The sequence below is a fragment of the Nothoprocta perdicaria genome, unplaced genomic scaffold, assembly GCF_003342845.1.
Source record: "Nothoprocta perdicaria isolate Ctin4 unplaced genomic scaffold, notPer1 scaffold_144, whole genome shotgun sequence".
NCBI classification, from domain to species: Eukaryota; Metazoa; Chordata; class Aves; order Tinamiformes; family Tinamidae; genus Nothoprocta; species Nothoprocta perdicaria.
The window spans coordinates 1,961,239-1,984,754 of NW_020454583.1; the positions used below are offsets into that span (position 1 = coordinate 1,961,239).

Genomic DNA, 23,516 nt, shown 5'->3' on the forward strand with positions numbered 1-23,516 from the left:
CTTTTGTTGTCTGGAAATCAATTTAGTAGATGTGAAATAGTGAAGTTTAGAAGATGTAAAAGTGGCATGCCAATAGATCTGTGGCTCTTTACTATTCACGATCCTTTTGGGAACCTTTCTAGGAATATATAGGTAGCATTGCTGTCCAGCTAATTTAAGGGACTGAAATAGTTCCTGCTGAAACGTTTGCCAGCTCAGTGTGTAGAACAATGTCATGGGCTGTGAATTCAATGAAACTTTCTACTAATAAAGAATTTCAGTGATGTCTCAGGATTTGCTGTAATTCCTGGAATTTTTCAACATCCTTCTGAAAAAGAATTCCTTAAYGGAAAACAGTCTCAGGGATCTGCACTTTGCTCTCTTACAAAGATAAGCATTTTGAATGTCAGCATGTTTCTTTATGTACAGCTCTCTGGTTGTCTCATATATTTGGCAGCCAAATTTGGCACAGCCAAGCTAAAGTTAAGTATAGAGAAGTTCRCTCAGATATCATAGGTCTATTGAAAATAAAGCTGGTGTCCTGAAAGGTCACCCATTCCCTGCCCCATCCTAAAGCAGCATCAGCTTGGGATAAATCTTTCCTGCCAGGTGCCTGTCCTGTCTGCTCAAGGAAAGAACAGTCCACACGTGCTCCGAGAAATCTAGTCAAACTCCTCAGTGTTTTTACAATTTGGGAGTTTTTTCTTAGTGTCTAATCTTGTGTGTATGCACATATTTATGTGTATGTGTGTATGTATTTTTATTTTTATATACACACACATGCACATAGGTAGATGTATAGATATATAGATATATCTCCTTGAAAGTATAGATTCATCATCCTTTGGGGTTTATAAAAAGCCTTTTAAGAAAGTACCTGAACAACTAGGAAAAGTTCTTGAARCAATTCAATCTTCTATTTTCCCCATTTACCCCCTTTACCGTCATGCTAAATTTATTATAATTGGAATCTTGTAAGAGCATGTGGAAACTTTACAAAGCTATATTACTGTCAGTTCTTTACACAGATCAAAAACGGTCCATGCAGACAGGGCTTTGGAAGAGAATACTATCCGTTTCTTCAGGAAATTAAATGCACAAATTATTCTTGCATCCTTCCAGCTGTAATAAATAGCTGAAGGACTCAGTCTGTGTCTGTTTTCACTAGCTTTCCCATAATGGATCGTTGAGAGGAATAAATCAAGGGAAACATTTAAACTATTTTAAAATGTACATGCTGAAAATGTGCAAGTTCAAAAACTGCAAAGTACATCATTGCGCTGATCAGATTCTATCCATTTAAAACCACTATCAATTCATTCTAGTTTAGGAATTTGGATCTGTTTTAGTCCCTCTGTGAAAAGTAGATGCAAAAAAAACCTTCCCTTGCCTGAACAGCCAGCATGGCTAGATTTTTAAAATGAAGAGCTAGACAACGCATGTAGATAAATGTGGTTTTATTGTCCTAGAACACTAATAAGGCTAAGAACTGACTCACCCTTCTAGAGAAAGGTTTTTGTTTGTTTGTTTTTATTTGTTGTTTTTATTTCTGCATAGGGTTGGAATAAGATCGGAAGCAATGAAAAAATGAGTTATCATCAAATATAACTTTACAACTTCTTTCATACCATTGCCTTTCACTAGTCTTAGTATCTTAGTCTTAGATATTAGTATGGAGAGAATTGATTATGKTGATTATAACAAACTCAAGCACACAAAACAGCACAAATCAGGCAGTGAGTTAAGCATCTCAAACACAAGTAACTCAGGGGTTTTTTTTTCCAAGTTGTGCGAACTTTTCTAATCACTTTCAGCTTTGACTCCACCAGGAGAACTTTTGAGCAGTATAAAACCTATTTATTTATACATTTCTAAATATCATAATCACCAAAAGGACATCTTCAGCTGAGATTTGTGTAGTTTTGCTTAGACTAACTGTAATATTGAAAATGCCATTGGAGCATTTGCTTTGGCAAAACTAAAGTTGAATGCAAGGGATTTTTTTCATTATAATGTTCTTGCCCTTTTACATGGTTTGCTCTTTCACCGGACATTAAAAAAAAAAAAAAAAAAGATTGAAATGCAGTGCAGGCTAGTTGCTAAACACTTTGTGCTATGCCTTAAATCTCATGATGGACGTCTGCCTGTTCTCCATTGGGAACTTTGAATTTTCTTCTGGAGCAACCAAGTGCTGGAATAAACTCTTTAGAATAAAACAGCACAGGGACTGGTTTATGCTGAAGAGTTTTCTCCTTTGGGTTAAAGGCTTCCTACCTGTTCTTACCTGTTTTTCCCAGACCTTTGGAGCCTCTGGCAACTGGCATGAGGTGCAGCTGTCTGTAAGTCTCTTTCTAATATGCTTGGGAGGACAGACTTGGAGCAGTGATGACTCAAGATTCAGGGGCAATTTTTACATGGCCTTTTGTTCCTCTTCCTAAGTTTTAATGGGGTTAATTGTAAAAGCTGAATCTCACTATAGAAGAAAATAATTTTTTTTTCTTTATGTCTGATTTTAGGATGAAATTTTAACTGTCATCAGGAGGGTAGATGATAACTGGGCAGAAGGAATGCTGGGAGACAAGATTGGCATTTTCCCTATCCTCTATGTTGAGGTAAGCTCATGAGAGGTTGTGTGCATTTTTCTTGGCCTCCTGTGTTTATTTTAGGAYTCTCAGGAGTAGGATAACTGTGAAGATCCTTAAATGAGGAAAAAGTTTTGCAGGAATAACTAAAAAGGGAAATTTGMATGCTCTGCTCTGAGGCACGATGTGAATATACTCTGATCTTGGTCATTTTAATTGAAAGCAAGTAGCAAAAATATATGCTGTGTACTATATAGCTGTTCTCATCTAGTGTTTTTTGTACAATCTCTACAATACATGTGGATGAGAGGGGAGGATGGTCACAGAAATGGGTTTCATTGTGCTTCATACTTCATTCACCTTGCAAGAGAAGCGTGCTGCTGACGGCCGCCTGCAGCTCCCTGCAGTCCTTTGGCCGTGGCATCTCCCATTCTTTGCATTCCCAGCAAGTGCTTTGCTATCCCAGTTGGTGTCAGAAGGCACATGAGGAGCAGCTGGGCTGTCTCAGCTGTGCTTGGGGTGCTCAGCTCTGCACAGGGGGCCTTATGTGTGTCCACTGCCTCTGTGGGAACCCTGGAAGCTCTAACCTTGTGCCCAAGCTTCTTATTCCTAGGCCAGATTCTCATCTCCAGTAGCTCAGCATATTTTTGCTGATTCCCACAGAACCCCTTTGACGTTTGCTAGGGGACAGTTTTGCCCAGTGTGTGTTTTGGCCGCAGCACACCTAATGCAGTYGCCTCCATAGGGGAAGGCAATAACTGGCTCATAAGGGCAACSTTTGTACCAGGGCTCTTTGAGCCTTTCCCTAACAGTGTTGGCTCTCATCTATCCAGCTTTTATTCTGGGAGTATTGCATGAGGTCAGATTTTTTTTTTTTTTAAACTATTATACCAATATAATCTGCAGCACTATTTTAGCTGAATGTCTWCCACAGTTTGGTTATATTTGAAGTCTTTGGGAATGCTCCTGTCCCAATTACTTTCCTTAAGACATGTGAGATATTTATTTCAGATATACACTTAGGTCACATGCCTTCTGAGCAGTCTCATTTTGCCATCTTTTTCTACTTCTGTACATCCTTGTGCCCTTGCCCAGCCAGCCAACCCTTGCTCAGGAAAAGAGCTCCAGCAGCCACTGCATGGATGTGCCCTCACTGAGAGTTTTTCTGGTCTCTGAGCTCAACATAATGCTTTTCTCAAGCTTTCCTGTTTTAGGGACATACTAGTGGTACAAAGAATGCTGAACACCACACATGTGTGTATTCTTTCCAAGTGTAGCATKTTGGCACCCTGCATGTGATATTCAGAGCTCCCATACAGCAGTACTGGCCTGAACCTGCTCCAAGTTTTATGCTGGTGTAACTCTTCAGAGTGATGTGTCCCTTGTGCACATAGCAGATTCCACCCAACTGTGGCCAGCTTTAATGCATTCCTCCAAAATTGCTTCTCCAAATTTCTTAGTTAATGGTTTGAGACAAAACAGAGATAATTAGTGCTTGACTGCCTAATTATTAACTCCAACAATGACCAATTTGGAATAAACTGTCATTATATATGTATGACATTCCCACAGTCGACAAGAACAATATCAAAACCAGAATGTGTAGGGGCTGTTATTGGGAAACCAGCTGCCTCACATAAGTTAATGACTAGTTTTCTTCTATTCTGAAGCCATAAGACCTTCTCAGTTTCTTGTGATTATATGGGAGACTAGGATTTCTTGAGATCTTGTCCTTTATCTCTTCTCTTTCCAGTCCCTTGTTTTGCAATGTGACTATCCTGAACCTTGCTATAGAAAGAGTGAAACGGAGATCTTGGTGCCATCAGCCACTATTTCACCCTGCAACCTTCCCCCAACTCTAGTTTTGCCTGCAGGCCGTATGTGCTTGCATTGTCTGAACATTGTAGAGTCTGGTGATTCCCCTTCCACCCCTAGATACCTGTTCTCTTCGATAATTGCTGTTTTAGGATGAAGGGCTCCAAACTTCTGAGAAACACCTTGTTGGAAATGTGTCCCACTTAAGTCCTCCAAACAGCAGCATATACTGGGCAGCCACAGAAGAAATGAGATACTGCTGTGCAGAATAACAGCACCAATATCGAGAGTTCCTAAACACATGCAAATGGCCAGGCATGCACAGCCAAGGGGCTTATAAATGTGTGTGTTTCTATACATTCATACACAGCAAATAAACACAGGTATATATTTACACATCGATTTATATGCATATGCTTATATTTATCAATATAAATTTAATATCAGGAAGCTTAAAGGCCTTTTAAAATGAAGTTCTTGGATGACATGGGCACGAAAACCTGAACCATGGTTTGTATAGCCAATGTGAAATAATACTCCAGACAGAAACATCAGCCACCTGTTTCATCTGTATCCCTGTGAATGGAAGCCTTGTTCTGACTATGAAATGAACTTATTCAACTACTGGAGTTTTGCAAGTAGCTCACTGTTGCCAGATTCAGATGTTACTTTATATTAAAAAGAGGAGCAATCAGTTGCCCAAAACCCAAAATAGTCTCGAAAATCTGAACAACAATGCTTATAAAATAATTTCATTAAGCAAATAGCACTGGAATTTAAAAACACTCCTTGAGCGTGCCCAAATTCATTAAGTGGTTTTGAAAACCTTGGAAAAATATGCAGAATAAGCAAAGCTTAGTTTGCATGATAATCTTTAATTTGTGTGAACCGATTGCACTAACGGCAGGCACTARTGTCCTTGAGCTACTCCTATGGGACAAGCAAGAGCCTTGGGGCCTTAGAATAGCTTGCTGGTTTCTTCAGGGATCTTGGAGTGCAACCATGATTACTGGGTATAACGCTTGTTCTACCCCACCTTTGACGAGGAGCTTTTTTGTGGAAAAGCTCTGTAACATCCCACACGTGAATACATGAAAGAAGGACTCTTGCAGGTAGCAAATATTTGCGTTTGTAAGCCACGGTGAGGGTGGAAGGAAGGAAGGAAGGAAGGAAGGAAGGAAGGAAGGAAGGAAGGAAGGAAGGAAGGAAGGAAGGAAGGAAGGAAGGAAGAGCCACAGCGCTATTGCTGCCACCTGACCTGTTCCTGGGTGTCTGTCTCGAAGAGCAAGCAATGAGTAAATTCATAACCAGGGCTCCACTGGCCTCTAGCACTTGGGCTTGCCAGTTGGCTGACATTAAAGGCTGCAGTGTCTTCTTCAGCTCCCTTCATCTTCTTTCCACCTTGTATTCCTGAATTTTACAGTGGTCCACTTCTATAAAGGACTCTGCTGTGCCTGTGAAGGCCACTTTATTAAAGCAAGACTTTCACAGAGAAGTGACACAAAAAAAATCAACAAAAGTATCAAAATATACTGGCTCCCTGTGGTGTTTTAGAACATYGATATCTCAGTACGTGCGGATTTCCACATAGCCATATAACATGCAGTATAATGTGACATGTTTTCTATGTCTCATTCCTTAAATATCCATCAAAAGTACTTGCATGCCTGCTGCAAAGCCACCCAATCTGACACGTTGTCTGAGAGCTCTCTGGGGAGAGGCTTTTTCCTCTCTCCATAGTGTCATCTCTGTCTCTAACTCTGGGAAGCTACAATAGTATAAGTGATAAATATTTGCAGTTCACAATGGTGACTTTCACAGTGTCTCACACACCGTATGTTCTGTCAGTAGGAATTAACATTATTTTTTTCTTATTTTGTTGTTGTCCTCCTTCATTGCCAGTAGAAGACATTTGTGGTGATAATTTATGTCTTATTTGTCTACAGAAAAAAAAACACAACATAATGAAATTAATTCTCAAGGTGCCTTCTATTCTGCAATAAACATCTGATAATAATCTGTGTGGTCTGAGATCCTATCCTTGCTGGCAAGATTGTGGGCCTCTARGGAATTCAAAGTCCTAAGTTCTTCTTATTTTTCTGTCTTTGAGTTAGCACCTTCAATCTAATAACTGCTATTATCTCTTGGAAGTTGTGTTGTGCTTTAATGTGTAAAATTGAGAATAAATAAGAATAAAGTGTGCTCAAATAAATTTAAATATTAGGAATGAAGTTGGGGGCTGGAGAGGGTGCTGACTAACTGGAGGATGACTCCTACGCAAACAGTCAGGAAGTGTGAATTGCAAAGCTGATTTGTTAGACCAAAAATTCTCACCGTAGTCCCAGTGTAAAGATGTATTGACCAAGATCAAGAAACCTTACGGAGTCAGCAGTAGAGCAGGGCAATTACATCCAGTGCTACTGTGACTGTAATGTCAGCAAATTACTATTGATGAAGTGCCAGCCCACTGTTATGTTTTATTGCAGCAGGGGCACTGCAAGCTGTGATTAAATAATAGTGGGAGTTTTAAAAATTCTTTTTACAGAGCAGCATAGCAGAGTAATGGGAATCTGATGTTCTACACAGTCAAAAAAAAAAAAAAAAAAAAATGTTGGAAGAACAAGCCTTCCTCTAGCAGAAGGAGGAAGGATGAGAGTGGGCAGTTTGATGGTATCAGTGCCCTGCAGCATAGATCCAGCAGCTCCCTTGAGCCATCCATGTTAAAAAAAAAGTCGTTCTGGCAAATCAGTTTTTAAGAGTTCAGCCAACAGGGTAAATATTGACAAAGCCAAATGCAATTCTTAAAGGCAACAGAGATTTTACATGATGAAATTAGCTTATTATCTTAACACAGACAGGGTGTCCAAGCATATCTGCCAGGACCCCAGCCATGGGCATAGAAGTGTCACAAAAACCCCTGTTCCAAGCAGAATTTRTGGTTAGCAGTTGGCAAATAGATAAGTGGGTGTGCTTTTACTCTGATGACTTAGGATAACTATCTACTCTAAAAAGGAGACTCAAAAAATCACTTTAAAAGAACAAGGACTTTCCTGTAGCCCAGATGGATAACATTAGACTTTTTTAGATGTATTCCCGGTTGTGGCCCACAGTCTGGCATTCAGTCTGYATGGCAGATTTTGTACTTTTTTTATATGCCAATTCCCAGCTTGGTATTTTTTCACATCTCTTGGTGTGAAAGAGTCAGTCCCAGTGTCAGTCATAGCAGTTATATTTTTAAGAGTTTAGGAGAGTGCAYGTGTGTGTGTTTCTAGCTGTGATAGATGTTTCTGATCATTTTCAACAACATCAACAAATAATTGTTACCCTGTCTACTTGTCTACATTTTCTGTCTCCTAAATCTGTTTGGTTCCTCTCTTCAGCGACAGGACAGACAGGTACCTATGGCTCTCTCAAAATGAATTCAGCCTTGATCTTGACCTTTCGTTTATATATGTGTGGTCTCTATGGCAGCATTTTCTACATCTTCCAGAGTCTCCTTTATGACAACCTTCAAAAAAAAAAAAAAAAAAAAAAAAAAAAAAAAAAAAAAAAAAAAAAAAAAAAAAAGCTTTAGACAGTCACTGGAGTAAAGTTTGTTTGGAGCCCTTTCCTAAAAGAAAGTACAATATCTGTCTTTCAGGACTGCCAAATTGGCTCATTTTAGTCTTGCTAATATCATTTAATACTAATAAAAATGGAAGCTTTTGAGCAGTGGATAGAGTGAAATGATAGATGATTTCAGAAAAGCTGGCTTACTAAATCTCAGAGGAGCAAATTTATCTCAGTAGTAAGTAGGTGTAACCCTAATGAGTTAAGAATTATATCCATTAATACCAGAATTGATTTTTTTTCTGTTCACTCTCTCTCCCTCTTTGTGTCAGATAAAAGTGGAATAGGAATCTTGTTAAGCTGACAATAATTTAAGCTCTAAGAGATGTTCAACTAATTCTACTGAAAAGCTTTGTTAYTGATATGCATTTTCAAAATTCATAATTACATTGTTTTAAGACATTAACTCTTGCATGTTCATATTGGTGCTGCTTGTTTTTATCTTACATACAAGGTGATAGAATATTCCAATGATACTTTTTAGTAACCTCAAGGACTTCAAGAGAGCCAACTTTCACCTCTTCAGGGATCTCCTTGGAGCAGTGGCCTGGGTCAGGGTCCTAGAAGGAAAGGGAGTCCAGGAGAGGTAGCTAGTATTCAAGCATGACTTTCTCCAAGCTCAGGAWCAGTGCATTCCCACAAGAAAGAAGTCGAGTAAGGGGAGGAGACCTGTGTAGATGGCAAGGAGCTGTTGGGTAAACTTAATGAAAAATAGAGAACGTACATCCTGTGGAAGAAGGGCCACGCCACATGGGAAGAATATAGGCAYGTTGTCAGAGAATGCAGGGATGCAATGAGGAAGGCCAAGACCTGACTGGAATTAGAGTTAGCGAGGGATGTCAGAGACAACAGGAAGGGTTCTATAAATATGTAAGCAGGGAGAGGAAGACTAGGGAAAATGTTAGCCTGCTGCTGAATGGGGAGGGTGCCTTGGTGAYGGAGGATGCCAAGAAGGCAGAGTTACTAAATGCCTTGTTTGCCTCTATCCTTACTGCTAAGGCTAGTCTCCAAGAACTACAGAACCCAGGTGAAAGAGATAAATGGGAGAGAGGAAGACCTTCCACTAGTCGAAGAGGATTGGGTTAGGGATCACTTAGGCAAACTGGCCACTCAAAAATCTATGGATCCAGACGGGATGCACACAAGAGTGCTCAGGGAACTGGCAGGGGTTATTGCTCAGCCTTTCTCCATCATCTTCGAGAGGTCCTGGAGAGCAGGGGAGGTGCCCGAGGACTGGAAGAGAGCCAACGTCACTCCAGTCTTCAAAAGGGGCATGAGGAAGGAACCAGAAACTACAGGCCAGTCAGCCTCACCTCCCTCCCTGGAAAGGTGATGGAGCAGCTCATTCTAGAGAGCATCTCTAGGCATGTGAARGACAAGGAGGTGGTTAGTAGTCAGGATGGATTCACCAAGGGGAAGTCGTGTTTGACGAACCTGATAGCTTCCATGGTGGGATGACTGGCTGGCTGGATGAGGGGAGAGCCGTGGATGTTGTCTACCTTGACTTCTGCAAGGCTTTCAATACCATCTCCCATAATATCCTCATAGGAAAGCTCTGGAAGTGTGGTCTGGACAGGTGGACAGTGAGGAGGGTTGAGAACTGACTGGATGGCAGAGCTCAGAGGGTGGTGATAAATGGAACCGAGTCCAGTTGGAGGTCTGTGGCCAATGGGGTCAGTACTGGGCCAAGTGCTGTTCAACTTGTTCATCAATGACTTGGACGAGGGCACAGGGTGCACCCTAAGCAAGTTTGTGGACGATACCAAACTAGATGGAATGGCCGACACTCCAGAGGACAATGCTGCCATCCAGAGGGACCTGGACAGGTTGGAGAGTTGGGCAGAGAGAAACCTTCTGAGGTTCAACAAGGGCAAATGCAGGGTCCTGCACTTGGGGAGGAATAACCCCAGGCATCGGTACAGATTAGGGATTGCCCTGCTGGAGAGCAGCTCCACGCAGAGGGACCTGGGAGTCCTGGTTGACACCAAGTTAACCATGAGTCAGCAGTGCCCTCGTGGCCAAGAAGGCCAATGGGATCCTGGCTGCATCAGGAGGATGTTGCCAGCAGGTCAAGGGAGGGGATCCTGCCCCTCTCCTCAGCTCTGGTGAGGCCGCACCTGGAGTACTGGGTGCAGTTCTGGGCTCCCCGGTATAAGAGGGACGTGGAGCTTCTCGAGAGGCTCCAGCAGAGGGCAACCAAGATCATTAAGGGAGTGGAGCATCTGTCATACGAAGAAAGACTGGGCTTGTTTAGCCTGGAGAAGAGAATGCTGAGAGGGGATCTGATCAACATGTACAAATACCCGAGGGGAGTATGTAGGGAGGAAGGGGCCAAGCTTGTCTCAGTGGTGGCCAGTGACAGGACAAGGGGTAATCGGTGTAAGTTGAAACACAGGCAGTTCCATCTCCATGTGAGGAGGAACTTCTTCCCTGTGAGGGTGACAGAGCAGTGGAACAGGCTGCCCAGGGAGGCTGTGGAGTCTCCTTCTCTGGAGGTCTCCAAACCCGCCTGGATGCCGCCCTGTGTCCCGTGCTCTGGGTGTCCCTGCTGGAGCAGGTGGTTGGACTAGATGATCTCTAGAGGTCCCTTCCAACCTTAAATATTCTGTGATTCTGTAACAGGTTTCTATGTGAATGTAGTATAAAATCTGTATGTCCCATTTTCCTTGTTCAAAGTACGACATGCAGAATTGTGTTTTATGTTGCAGGATGGACCTTGGTGCAAATCTATACCTCTTTTAATATTTTCGCATCAATTCATGGATGAAAGTAATTGTTTTAAAGATTTGACTCACACATGCAAGGTATAATAATGTAAAGAAATTAAAAAAAAAAGTGATGCCAGTCAGCAGAACTAAGAATATTAGTATTTGGAATAGGAAATGCCATGCCATTCATTAGAGAAAACTATAAGCAAGTTTCTGTTGCACATTTCTGGAATACATCCATCTTCTCAGTGCCTTGTTTTCACTACTTTAGTCAGTTTCAGTCTCTCTAGCTTACATAAATGTATTGACCAAGTACCAGTCTCTCTGTTCATTTTTGGAAGTGTTGCCAGTGAAAACTCTTGTGCTGTCTACATGAGAAAGCTATAGCCCAAATGTAAGATATACCCAAAGGTCTAGGATTTCTGTGTAGCAGCATTTGTTCTTAGCGCAGGCTGTCAACTTTGATACATACAACTCTTTACTAGTAAGAACATAAGACACTCATTTCTGCATAGACTTCATCTATCATGGACAAGAGAGTAATATTCATAAGCTAGTCAAGAAGTATCTTCATGTATTTGCATCTCATACTGCTACTGGAAACTTTGTCCTGATATACAGTTTTCACTAGTTTTGGAGTAATACATACATTATTTTTAATCTCTATCTCATCTGCATAATGGCTTGTTTTTTTCTTTTCCCTTTTGGTTATATAAATTAAAAAAATACTCTTTCATATCTTATGAAAAATGTAAATTAGACTGACTTCGGGCAGTTCTCTTGTCTCCATTTTTTTTAACTTTAAATCATAAGTGACTGCTCATCCATCCATCTTTCCATTCCTCTTTAGATCTCTGTTAATTTCTAATATATTCTATTTTAGGTGATCATTCCTTCCATTTCTGTAGGATTTTCCTCCATCTTCAGGATGCAAATTTACCTGACTTTGTCAGCATCTGACTTAGACAAATTCCAGGCTCCCTCTGACTTAGATTAGCTCAGCTCCTCAGCTCCATAGCCCTTTAATAATCACTTCCCTTAGGCTACATCTGTACAAGTGGATACAGGATTGCTTTCTAGTGTCTATATCTGGGAGCATGTTTCACTTATGTCCTGAATTTGTCTCAGAGAGACATTGCAGAAAAGAGATTGTTGTGCAGAGGAACCATGTCACATTTGAGTAGTTCTCCAGCCCAGTCATAACACCTGTGGTGAGCTGTGGTGTGAAGCAGCACGTAAAGACAGATATTGCCATAGGTGGTGAAAAAATACCTTTTTGAAATTGGTAGTCTTAGTTACATGTATTTTCTTGCTTGTCCTTCATATTTACTTTCAAGTAAATAAACTCATAATTAAGTTCAATTCAGATTTCCACATTATGACCATTTTTTTTCTATCAATCAAAACCACATTGAGACTATTAGCACCTCTTATTGTTTTGGAGATTGTAGGACTAGAAATTGGTCAACTATCATACTCAGGAATATCTTCTGCACTCTCCTCGTCTTAATTTTCTAGATATATTTTACAGAAATAACTCTGCAGGGCTATTAATAATTTTCCAGTCTAACTAACTTAGACATGCAACATATGCAAATAAACCAATTTCATGAGGCTTTCAAAGACATAMATGTAACTTTGGTATCTGAATTTGGCATTCTCAATTCCTCCTGGAAGTTCTGCCTGTCAGGTATCTAATATTGAAATAAAAAATATACCTTAGTTTTGTTCTCAATAGAACAACAAGACTTTCATCTCTGGCCATAGTCCGCTCATGGGCTTCCTTCAAAATCTTGTTTGTCATCCTTCCACAGCGTGAAATGACAGGGATTGACCCTGCTGTGTTCTAAATATGCTGTCTCTTTCCCTATGCTATTAGCATGTGGTGCTGCTTGTCTGCTCTTCCCCTTATCCCCAACACTCCTGAACTGTGCATACACTCAGATAAATACTTTTCATTCCTACATGCCATTCTGCCTTGCTATTTCTACATTGAGTTTTGGTTCCTGCCACAGAGTTAATGTTCTTCTGTTACATCTCACTGAGGAGTGATACGGTTCAATAACAGCACAGGTTTCTGAGGGGACCTGTGCCATTTCCCCATCACTGTGTGCACTGCCCTGAGGTCCTCAGGTATCATCAGCAATCTGGTGCCTCTATCAAGGCATCACAAGAACAAAGCTTTATCTTTTCCAGGCAGTGGTCACCTGTGACAGCTTCTGAAGATCCTTCCAGCTGCACTGAATTCTTAGGATCTCTTTTCCTTTCAAAAGAAAATGTCTCACTCAGCTTGAGCTAATGTATGGATGTATACTGAGGAACTAAATGTCAACAGATACTGAATTTGTCGAGCAGTTAATAAAAGACAATATCCTAAAGGACATCATTATTTCTTAGACATTCTTTTTGTTTCCTGACATTGTTGTTAGACCATGTTAATGTCTTAATTAGGTTCTTTCTTGGAGAGCTATCCTTGTTTTGTAAAAGTCCAATGATGGAGGGCAACAGCCAAAATGTAGCCACAGAGGGAATGCACTTAGGCTTTGGGAGATGCTCGCTGGCAAATCAGTTGTCTTCTTTGCCACTTTACTGGCACCACCAGCCTCAGGGCAGAGGACAAAAAGTTCCCACACATCAATCACGGGAGTAGCCTTGGGACTGCCAAGGAGAAGTGGGCCTGCTGCTGAAGTAACAACGTGTGGACAGGCCTGGAAGAGGTGGAGGTTCATGTTATCACATGGTACTGGTGTAACAGAGAGACAGGATGGAGAGCTGGTGTCCACAATACTGTAAATGACTGCAGTATGGTTTGCTGGAGGATGCCTGTTTGAGCCCTCCCTTATCTCAGTTCTCAGAAGACAGCATGTTAGGTAAATATTATTCTGCTTTAATGAAGAGGCACAGTGCTTGATTAGGCTTGACCCTTAAATCTTTCAAAAAACGGTAGCCTCAAGAACAATAACTTCCTAGTAGGATGAGACTACTCTTCCTGCAACAGCTCCTGGCATTGTTGAGCATTCTCTATACTGTTCATGAGAGACCAGCGAGTGCAGATGTGTACTGAACACTTTCCTCAAAAAACAAAACTAACATGTGAAGTTGGTCTTCAGCCCAAAAATGTGACTATGTAAGCCAAAAAGAGATCTTTGAATTAAGTCTCAAATCCCCCAACATTTTGTTAGGTGTTAGCACTGAACATCAAGAAAACCAAGTTCGCAAGATGGAATCATCACAAGCAAATTAAAAACAAAAATGGGAAACAGGGGGAGGGAGTTGGAATTAATTTGGATATTTCCATCTTTTCCAGATTTTCTCATAGAGAGTACAAGATTCTTGACTGCTCACTCCCTTGCGTTTGGTGCAAGTTCGTGGTTTTATTTCCTTTATTGCATTACAAAATAGATCAGCCACTGTTTATATTCTATTGAGCTATTTTGGAGTGTGTTTTTGTGGTTATTTTATTCTGACAGAAGATAGGGCTGCTGCCAAAGGGATTGTCCTGCTTTTCCTTCATCTGTGGCAACATGTTCCTGCTGCCTCCCTTGTTCCAGGACTACCAGACATGTGCCTGTGTGCTGAGATGGATTGAGGAATTCATCCTGTGAAAGCCAGAAATTTTAGTCATCTTTTAATTTTCAGTTTTCAGTCACATCTGCTCCCTCATCCCACTTACTGCATAACCATGTACACATCTGTGCTGTTGCAGAGGAGGGGACAGAAAATTAGAAAATAAAAAAAGATATTTGGCTGCTAATATCCTCCTCTCACAGATATTCTGCAGGCGATACTGTCAGTGAGCAGTGCTCTAAGCCACCACATCAAAACGACGAGGCAAGGAACATTGGCTATGTGCAAGCAACCTGCCCTTCCTCCAGGTCTTCCCGGAATTTATCTTATTATTTTATTAAGTTATTATTTTATGAAAAAGCAGCACTAGACACTCCATAAACAAGGTTAATAATATTAGCYTCTATTTCAGTAAGGCTGGAGGGAGCGCCCTGCTCTAAATCTGACTTTGAAGGCCTCGGATCTGTTTAGACGCAATTGAATCAGCCTGGCAGGAAGTTTCGTGAGAGAAGTTTCCATAATAGAATTTTTCCATAATAGAAATTTTCTGGAAACCTTGGGGCAAGCCAGGAGAGCRTTGGGACAGTGGTGGATTCATTGTGGCACTGCTCTCCCTCCTCTTGCTCTGTGACTCAGGAGAGGGAAGTGAGGGCAGAGGGAGCTCTGCCTTCCCTAACTGTTCCCCCGGAAGAAAGCAACCTTGCAGGAGGAGGGCAAATGCTTTGCTGTCACTGAGGAAGTAAGGCTGGGTGAGATGTTTCTTGCTGGGGATCTTCTTGCCCCATTTTGTCTGAGCTGACTTAACTCAGGGGGCTCTCTGCTCAGGGGTACCTTACTCATGGGCTGTCTGATTTTCCCCTCCCTGAATATATGAATTCCTAGGGTGGAAGGAGGGMTATAAAAGTGCATGCTAACCTCATTCCTATCAGTGTCCATGACAAGGTTTTGAAGCTCCATGCTGGGCTTCTCTGCCCCATAAAAATTGAGAGGAGGAGAGGAGGGTACTTGTCTGCAGCAGCTGCTTAGGGCGATGCTCCTTCTCAAGTGCCACATCTGTTTTTTGTTATTTACATGTCCCTGGTGGCACAAGCAGGATCCTGGGGACTTAATCTGACTCAAAGAGAAAAAAGAAGATACAAGGTCACAGCAAAGACAATTCCATGCTGCTCTGGGGATGCATCTGGTTGCTTTTGCACAGAGGAACTTTTGACTGATGTATACCAGAGGTTTCCATGCCGTGCACTGTCAGAGTTGTGCATGTGACTGTTGCCATTTGGTCATTAGTTACAGAGGGCTTGGTGTGCTTTCATGGCAAGTAATAATCGCATTGCAAGTAGGAATCACATTTAGCTCCATTCATCCAAGTGGTTGGCACTCCCAGTCTTTGGTCACAGTAGATCCTGATTGCTGARTATCCACAGGGATCAAACTCATATCACTCTGTATCTGGATTACTCCAAAATCGTTTTTGATCCTTAGCAAATGCAGACGTGCCTCATTTACATCCCTCCATGATGCTCTTCTACTGCCATTTCTTCATCTCTGCAGACTTCTGGCTGCCCTTTTTTATCATGCTGAACACACACAACTTCTCATTTGTAGACCTTTGGTTATTTTTTCTTACTCTACCTACAACCTTTTATTTACCACTGAAAGATCAACTCCTACTTTGACCAGCCAAAAATACTGGTCACTTTTCTTAGATTTTGATTTTTTTTTTCTTCCATGATGCTCCTCAGTGTGGTGAAGAATGCTTCAAAAACATCTGCACAACTACATCAACCAAAACATCCACATAGCTACATCAGCATTGCTCCTCCAGACTCCTCTCTGTGATTGTTCTTTGCTGTCATGCCCTTAGAAGACTCATTGTGTGCCAAGTTCTCTGCCCATCTGGCTGGCAAGACTCTCTAATTTTATACTTTATCTGTATCTATATGCTCTCTCTTGTCTTCATTTTAAATTGCAATTTCTTTGGGCAAGAGCTCTCTTTTTGTACAATGTTTTTATAATGTTTCTCACAATAGGGTGCTGATCCATGGAGAGAGTTCTCCAGCATTTAATGACAAAAATAATAAAAGTGTTATTAACAAATGTCTCTGTGTGACTGCATCACATGATGTGGTCACAGTTTGCAAAAGGAAATTCTGAAATTCAGTTCCCTTGGGTAGAAGTTGTCTCTCTGCCTAAAGAGCATAGGTGCAGCCCAAGTTAGTTCATTTTCAAAAAGGAATGTATTAGGAAAATATTTGAGCTTCAGTAATTTCACAATCAGAAGAATCCTTCCTCCCCACCCCATCCCCCCCATCCCCAAATCAGTATTCTACACTTTCAGAAAGATTTCCTACTGTGCAGAATTTTCATTAGTCCATTAATTTTGCCATTTCAGAACTCAAACAACATGGCCTAGAGCAGTGGCTTTCCAAATTCCTTCCAGTTGTAGCATGCTAACATAAACAACATTTGCATATGGATGTCGTAAAAATGACTAATGCCAGCAATCATCGTACTTTATTGCAGTAACGTGACACATGTGCCTGAGCACCCTGACAGATCTGCTCATAGCTCATTGGCACTGGTGGAACAGCACACCTCTTATCTAACTGGGACACCCATGGCACAGCCTACTTTGATAGGAGCCAGAGAATGAACCCAGCATCAGATACATAYCCTGGAGGGAAAGGTCCAAGTGGTTTCACTGCGTGACAACAGAGCTTGGTAYGTGTCCCCTTCATCGAGGCAGAATCATTTTCATGAAGGAGAACAAATAGTATTTTCTGGTTTCATAGCCAGGGAGTTCAGTGAACTTCTTGACTGCAGCTGTTGACAAGTCAGTAGAGAGACATTTGACTCTGACCTCGGCCTTGTACCCAGTCATATGTTAACATCGCTGCTTCTCCAAAGAAGGATGCAAATGGTTCCTCTGGTTAAGGGAGAGTCAGTCATACTGTGAACGTGAGGCTGAATGCTACCATTTTCAGTCATGAATTTGCAGAGTTGAGGGAATGCATCATAGTTCAGCCTCATCACACTCTTCTTCCAGAAAATGAGGGGAAGGTGTTGTGAACCCGATTACATCATCATGCTGCATAGAAAGCACATTTTCTTGTCTTACAAACTAGCTTTCAGAGCCTTCTCAGGCTTTTGAAACAACTGAGCTGTACACGATTATGCCATGTCTAACAGCCATTCCTTCCTAATGCCTTTCAAATTTATTATTTTCCATTTTTCACCAAATATGACAGAAGTGTAAAGGTCTCCAAGGTAAGACAAACTTACGTAAAAATTGTATAAAAAATGCAAGGAAGAGAAGGATGCAAATTAGTGCTCCCACTGAGAGACGAAGAGCAGAGACGAAGAGCTGTGCTGTATTACYAGGCATCAGCACATCTATGTGGGAAGGAGGCACTTTAAATGCACAAATAATTTAAAGCAGAGCTTACAGCTTAACAGAAGGATAGGGCAACTGTGAGACAACAAATGCAGCCAGGTAACTTCTGCCTCTCTTAGAAAAAAAATTCTTTTTACATGCCATCTGCATAGGCAGGTCCTATCTCCCACAGAAGGTCAGAGAAGATCACCATATCCTGGTTTGTGGCCGCTTGCACGTAGTTCATCTCCGGCCTCACAGGAACATTTCAGTGCAGTCCCTCTAGGGAGTTATCAGATTCTCATTGGAAACAGCAGCACATCATGTTCTGGAACCTTCTTTTTTTTTTTTTTTTTTTTTTTTTTCCACCCAAATATTGGCAAACAGTGAATGCAGCACCCAGGCCCAGCTCTCTGATGAAGGGGCAGCTTTCATAGCTCTGCTCAGCTGGTGCCTCACATCTTCCATTGTTAGTTGCTCTATGTGAAACACACAGTGTCAACTTAGAACTGATGGGGCAACTCTTTACCATAGGCATCACTGTTCTGAAGCCGACTGTAGCAGGAGCTCCCAGCACACGCTATCAAGCTATGCAATCCCATGGGAGCTTGTTGTATTACAAACGGCCCTGTAGCACATCCAGCATTCCTTTGCCATCTTGTATCTGGGAAGCAGGAGCCAGAACAGTCTGTCCTCAAAAATGGCTCTTCCCTATATATAGTGCACAGAGACTAAGGGACTGTTTATCACAACCTTTTAGTGCTGATGTCTGCTTGGAGTTCCTTTTACAAACAATTGAACTAAACCATTTTCCTGGCACTAGCTTTCATCCTTCATCTGCTGTTTTATTAGAGATAGAAACACTAGTACATTTATTTCTGTGTAATTCCCCACAGGTAATCTTTCCTTGCAGGAGGTAAAACTTAATTTTCCTCAATTGCATGAGATTTCTTTATTCTACACAAAGTTGTAAATCACCTCGACAAAGAGTCCTTGCTTGCTCAAATATAGATGAAAACTGGCAGTGTGCTCCTTGTATTGCAGTTCTAAAAGATTCTCAGGTTTATTCAGCTTTCTGCTTTCTGCAGATAATATTGCATGATGTGAGATATATGCAGGCGTTTTTCTCATTGTCCACCAGAATACTCCTGTAAACACATTCAGGAATGACTTCAGCATATATTTTTAATGCTTCTTTCATGCTTTATTGGAATAAGTTTGAAGCAAGTGCTTTCCTTAGAAAAAAAAAAAAAAAAGAAATTGTAGTATTATTCTTTCCTTCATACAACCCTGAACATTACAACCACAGTCTGTTTTTGAAGAACAAATCGTGAAGACTGAACAACATGGTACTATRTAGTGTCTAGTAGCTTGTGGCTTGTTTAGTCGTGTAACTTGTGGCCAGCCCTACAAGCAAGAAGACAAAGTTTCTCAGCACAGTCTAAGTGTAAAATTGGCTGGTTCACAAGGCCCTTTGATAATTATTTGAAGTGACATGCCTTAGTTTGGGAGTCATTTGTTTTAATACTCCAGTTTTCAATAGTTTCCACACAATTCCTCAAATAGTGCCATGACAGAGTTTTTCCATTTAACAAGAGAAAGTGAGAGAGACTCAGCATAGCCATAGGCATAGTGGCTTTCTCCCAGGAAAGTGGCAGTCAGGTTTCCCACATGAATTACTGAATCATTGTATTACAACAGCATAGGTTGCTGCTGTGTGTTTCTTAGCTGATCTGTGATCTGAAAAAGTTTCCTGATGGATCTCTTGTCAAAACTGGCATACTCAAGAGCAGTATTTCAGTTCTGATGAACTGGCATTTTTTGATTAAAAAACCCAGTTGTCAGTAAACTCCTGACTGGCTCTAACGGAGACTTTCTTGCTGCTGAAATTGGTGCCAGATGGGCACCAATCCTTCCATCATTGGAGGCAGCTAGAGTTTTGCCACTGACTTCAAAGGAATTAGGATCAAACCCATAAATTCATGTCTGCAGGTTTTTTTTCTATTTGGCTTTTTGAATAATTTATAAGTAAAAATAAGCTGGATTCTCCCACTCTTTCTGATGTTGAGTAAAACTCTATTTAGTTATTTTTCTTGGTTTCAAARGAGCTTTGGTGCAATCATGAGCATCTCATTATGAAAATAAAGGTACCCATAGAGGACAGATAGCAAGAAAGGAGAAAGAAATCCTCAGAGATTCATGCAGATCTGAGTGTCAGAGATGGCAGCTCAAAAGTAAAGTAGTCCTCATACTCAGAGCTAAAGGCTAGGTGGCTGGTTTCAGAGGGTCATGGGGAATGTAGAAACATACTTCATTTGAGTGAGTTCCTCTACTTATAATGSCATTGCACTTATTTATATGTTCATTCTTCTAATCAATTTGGTAGTTAATTTCCCTAAGTTTACTAGTTGTGCTTTCCTCTTGAGCAGACTTTGCAGTAGATTATATGTTTTCTGGGATTCACTGCGCCAAGTGTTTGTTCTCTATCCCTGAGAACTATTTCCATCTTAAGATTGTTTGGAAAAAAAGGAAAAGAAAAAAAAAATCCCAGTCTACCACCCAAGGATTAGTGTTTACTTTTGTTGCATGCATCATTTATTTTCATTCTGCAAGATCATGATGACAYGCTCGCCCAAGCACATGCTGTTCTAATATGTTACATTCCTTCAGCTCCTCCATGTGTTAGAAGTGATCCTAATGCTAGATGAGAAAGATCTTGTAAGACAAGGAAAGAGATTACCAACCAGTTCTACATTTCAAGGAACCATGTTATAGACAAAAATGATTGGCTACCTTTTTTTCCAGAATATATATAATTGTGTATATGTTTGACCCTTATTAGGAAAGCCATCTAGTAGATGATTGTATGTTTGGAAATTTTTCTCCCTTCCATGAGAATCACAGAATCACAGAATGGTTGAGGTTGGAAGTGACCTCTGGAGATCATCTAGTCCAACCACCTGCTCCAGCAGGGACACCCAGAGCACGGGGCACAGGGTGGCATCCAGGCGGGTTTGGAGACCTCCAGAGAAGGAGACTCCACAGCCTCCCTGGGCAGCCTGTTCCAGGGCTCTGTCACCCTCACGGGAAAGAAGTTCCTCCTCATATGGAGGTGGAAYTGCCTGTGTTGCAACTTAGACCCATTACCCCTTGTCCTATCACTSGCCACCACTGAGAAGAGCTTGGCCCCTTTGTACATGTTGATCATATCCCCTCTCAGCCTTCTCTTCTCCAGGCTAAACAGGCCCAACTCACTCAGTCTCTCCTCGTACAAGAGATGTTCCAGTGTTGTCCAAATCATCTTTATTGCTCTCCGCTGGACCCTCTCTAGAGAAAATGCTAACATGGTTAGCATGCTTTGGGAAAGAGAGTGAGACATGCACCTCAGCCTCTGAGTGGACGAATGGGGTGCTTTGAGTTTGAAATGTGTCCTAAAAAATATTTTTGCAGCTATTGTTTTATGTGAATGTGTCCAAGCAAGTGCATATACTATATTTCTTGTATTTTCTGGGTGTATGGAATAATTCTGTTTTCAGTCACTGGGGATTTGAACATCTATGTTCCCTGGTGAATWAACTGCCTGCAGAAAATCTGTTCCATGTTTGCTTCTCCCTTCTTGGCCATAATCTTAAAAAGAAGTGAAAAGTGATTTGTYACAAAGAATGCCACAAAAACATTTTATAAAACTTTATCTTAATTATAATCATTTATTTAAATTGTGCCTTACTAATGAGTCTTTGTTAAAAGATGGTGCATAAGTGAATCAGCAAGGCTTTTGACACCGTCCCTCACAGCATCCTCCTGCACAAACTCCGGAGGTGTGGGATAGATGAGTGGATGGGGAGGTGGATTGAGAACTGGCTGCATGGCAGGGTGCAGAGAGTRGTGATCAGTGGYGCTGAGTCCAGTTGGTGGCCTGTAGTTAGCAGTGTCCCCCAGGYGTCAGTCCTCGGTCCAGTCCTGTTCAATTTATTCATCCACGACCTGGATGAAGGGACAGATGCCCCCTCAGCAAGTTTGCTGATGATACCAAACAGGGAAGAGTTGATACCCCACTCTGATACCCCAGAGGGCTGTGCTGCCATCCAGAGAGACGTGGACGGACTGGAGAGTTGGGCAGAGAGGAACCTCATGAAGTTCACCAAGGGCAGGTGCAGGGTCCTGCACTTGGGTAGGAATAACTCCGGACACCAGTACAGATTAGGGGCTGACCTTCTGGAGAGCAGCCCCGCAGAGAGGGACCTGGGTGTTACGGTGGATGACAAGATGGCCATGAGGCAGCAGTGTGCCCTGGTGGCCAAGAAGGCCAACGGGATCCTGGGGTGCATTAAGAAGAGTGTCCCCAGCAGGTCGAGGGAGGTGATCGTCTCCCTATACACAGCCCTGGTGAGGCCACATCTGGAGTACTGCTTCAGTTCTGGGCTCCCCAGTACAAGAGGGATGTGGAGCTGCTGGAGAGAGTCCAGCGCAGGGCTACCAGGATGATCAGGGGCCTGGAACATTTGTCCTATGAGGAAAGGCTGAGGGAGCTGGGCCTGTTCAGYGTGGAGAAGAGAAGGCTGAGGGGGGACCTGATCAGTGTGTATAAATACCTCAAGGGAGGCAGTGAGGAGGAGCGGCTGGCCTCTTTTCAGTGGTGGCCAGCGATAGGACTAGAGGAAATGGCCGCAAGGTGAGGCACCAAAAGTTCCCCAGGAACTTAAGGAAGCATTTCTTCACCRTGAGGGTGACAGAGCCCTGGCACAGGCTGCCCAGAGAGGTTGTGGAGTCTCCTTCTTTGGAGATCTTTAAAACCTGCTTGAATGCAGCTCTGTGCCCCGTGCTCTGGGTGACCCTGCTGGAGCAGGGGGGTTGGACTAGATGGTCTCTAGAGGTCCCTTCCAACCTTAAGGATTCTATGATTCTATGAAGTGAAGGCCTGATTTTGTAACTTCTGCCCAGTACATTTAAACTATTAATGGAGAATTTTGGAGACATTCTTTAAATATTTTTTATTCAGCATTAGCAAAACATATAAAAATGAAAATTATAGATGCATTCAGTATGACTTATTTGAACAGCCTTTGGCACAGCTTTATCTGTTAATATCCCATTAGTAAGCTTTTGGACCTGCTGTGCATGGATGTATTAACTTACCCAGTGAACATTTTAAGAGTTAGATAAAGCGTTACATACTTTCTCCTAATGCCTATTTGAGTCAAAGCACATTTTTGCTAGTTGACTTCAGTAGAAGAGGGTTGTACCTGCTTTTGCAAATATGGATAACAGTAAGGAGAAGCTTCTTTAACTTTCTGAAATGTTCCTTTTTTGGGTGGGAGAATTTTGACGATGCTTTTAGAAATGCAGCCCTCTCAGCAACCTAGCAGAGAGAGAGAGAGACTCTTGTGCTGCTTTGCCTTTGTTTATTTAATAACCTCCCTGTGCTTCAGAGAATAAATTATAATCTTAGTGAAGCCAATTTAACGGGGGCATAAGAACATAATATTTTCTGAAAGTACCTACTATGAACCRAAAGTACTGTCATAAATTCAGACTATTTATTTTAGTCACAAAATCAGTTATACAACTTCCAATTACCAAAGTTTCTGCAAGGCATAACATAGGAATCTGCATGATCTTCTCAATATTTATGAACTCTAAAGYGTAAAAATTGACACTGAGTGAAAATATTATCAGTCTTTTCAAGGGGGCATTTTGAAGTTTTATGAATAGTTTTTTTTCTTTTTAACTCTTTAGTTATGYCTATGCCTAGGACCTTGCCTAAGATTTTTTTTTTCTGACTATTTTATCCTTTTTAAGTAGATATATATGATTTTGTGGAAATTTAAATTTTCAACCTTTTTCTTTTCAAAGGGGCCTGAAGKAGCATCTGAGTTTACACCTGTA

At 41.5% G+C, this 23,516-nt stretch overlaps 1 protein-coding gene across 1 annotated transcript in view; it reads left to right on the forward strand.

Annotated features, from left to right (window-relative positions):
• The window catches only part of SH3RF3 (SH3 domain containing ring finger 3), a 94,215-nt gene that overhangs the window by 4,873 nt on the left and 65,826 nt on the right, over positions 1–23,516 (forward strand). Inside the window, exon 3 of the mRNA XM_026034482.1 lies at positions 2,496–2,591. Coding sequence (XP_025890267.1) covers positions 2,496–2,591 — 96 coding nt within the window. The remainder of the gene's footprint in view (positions 1–2,495; positions 2,592–23,516) is intronic.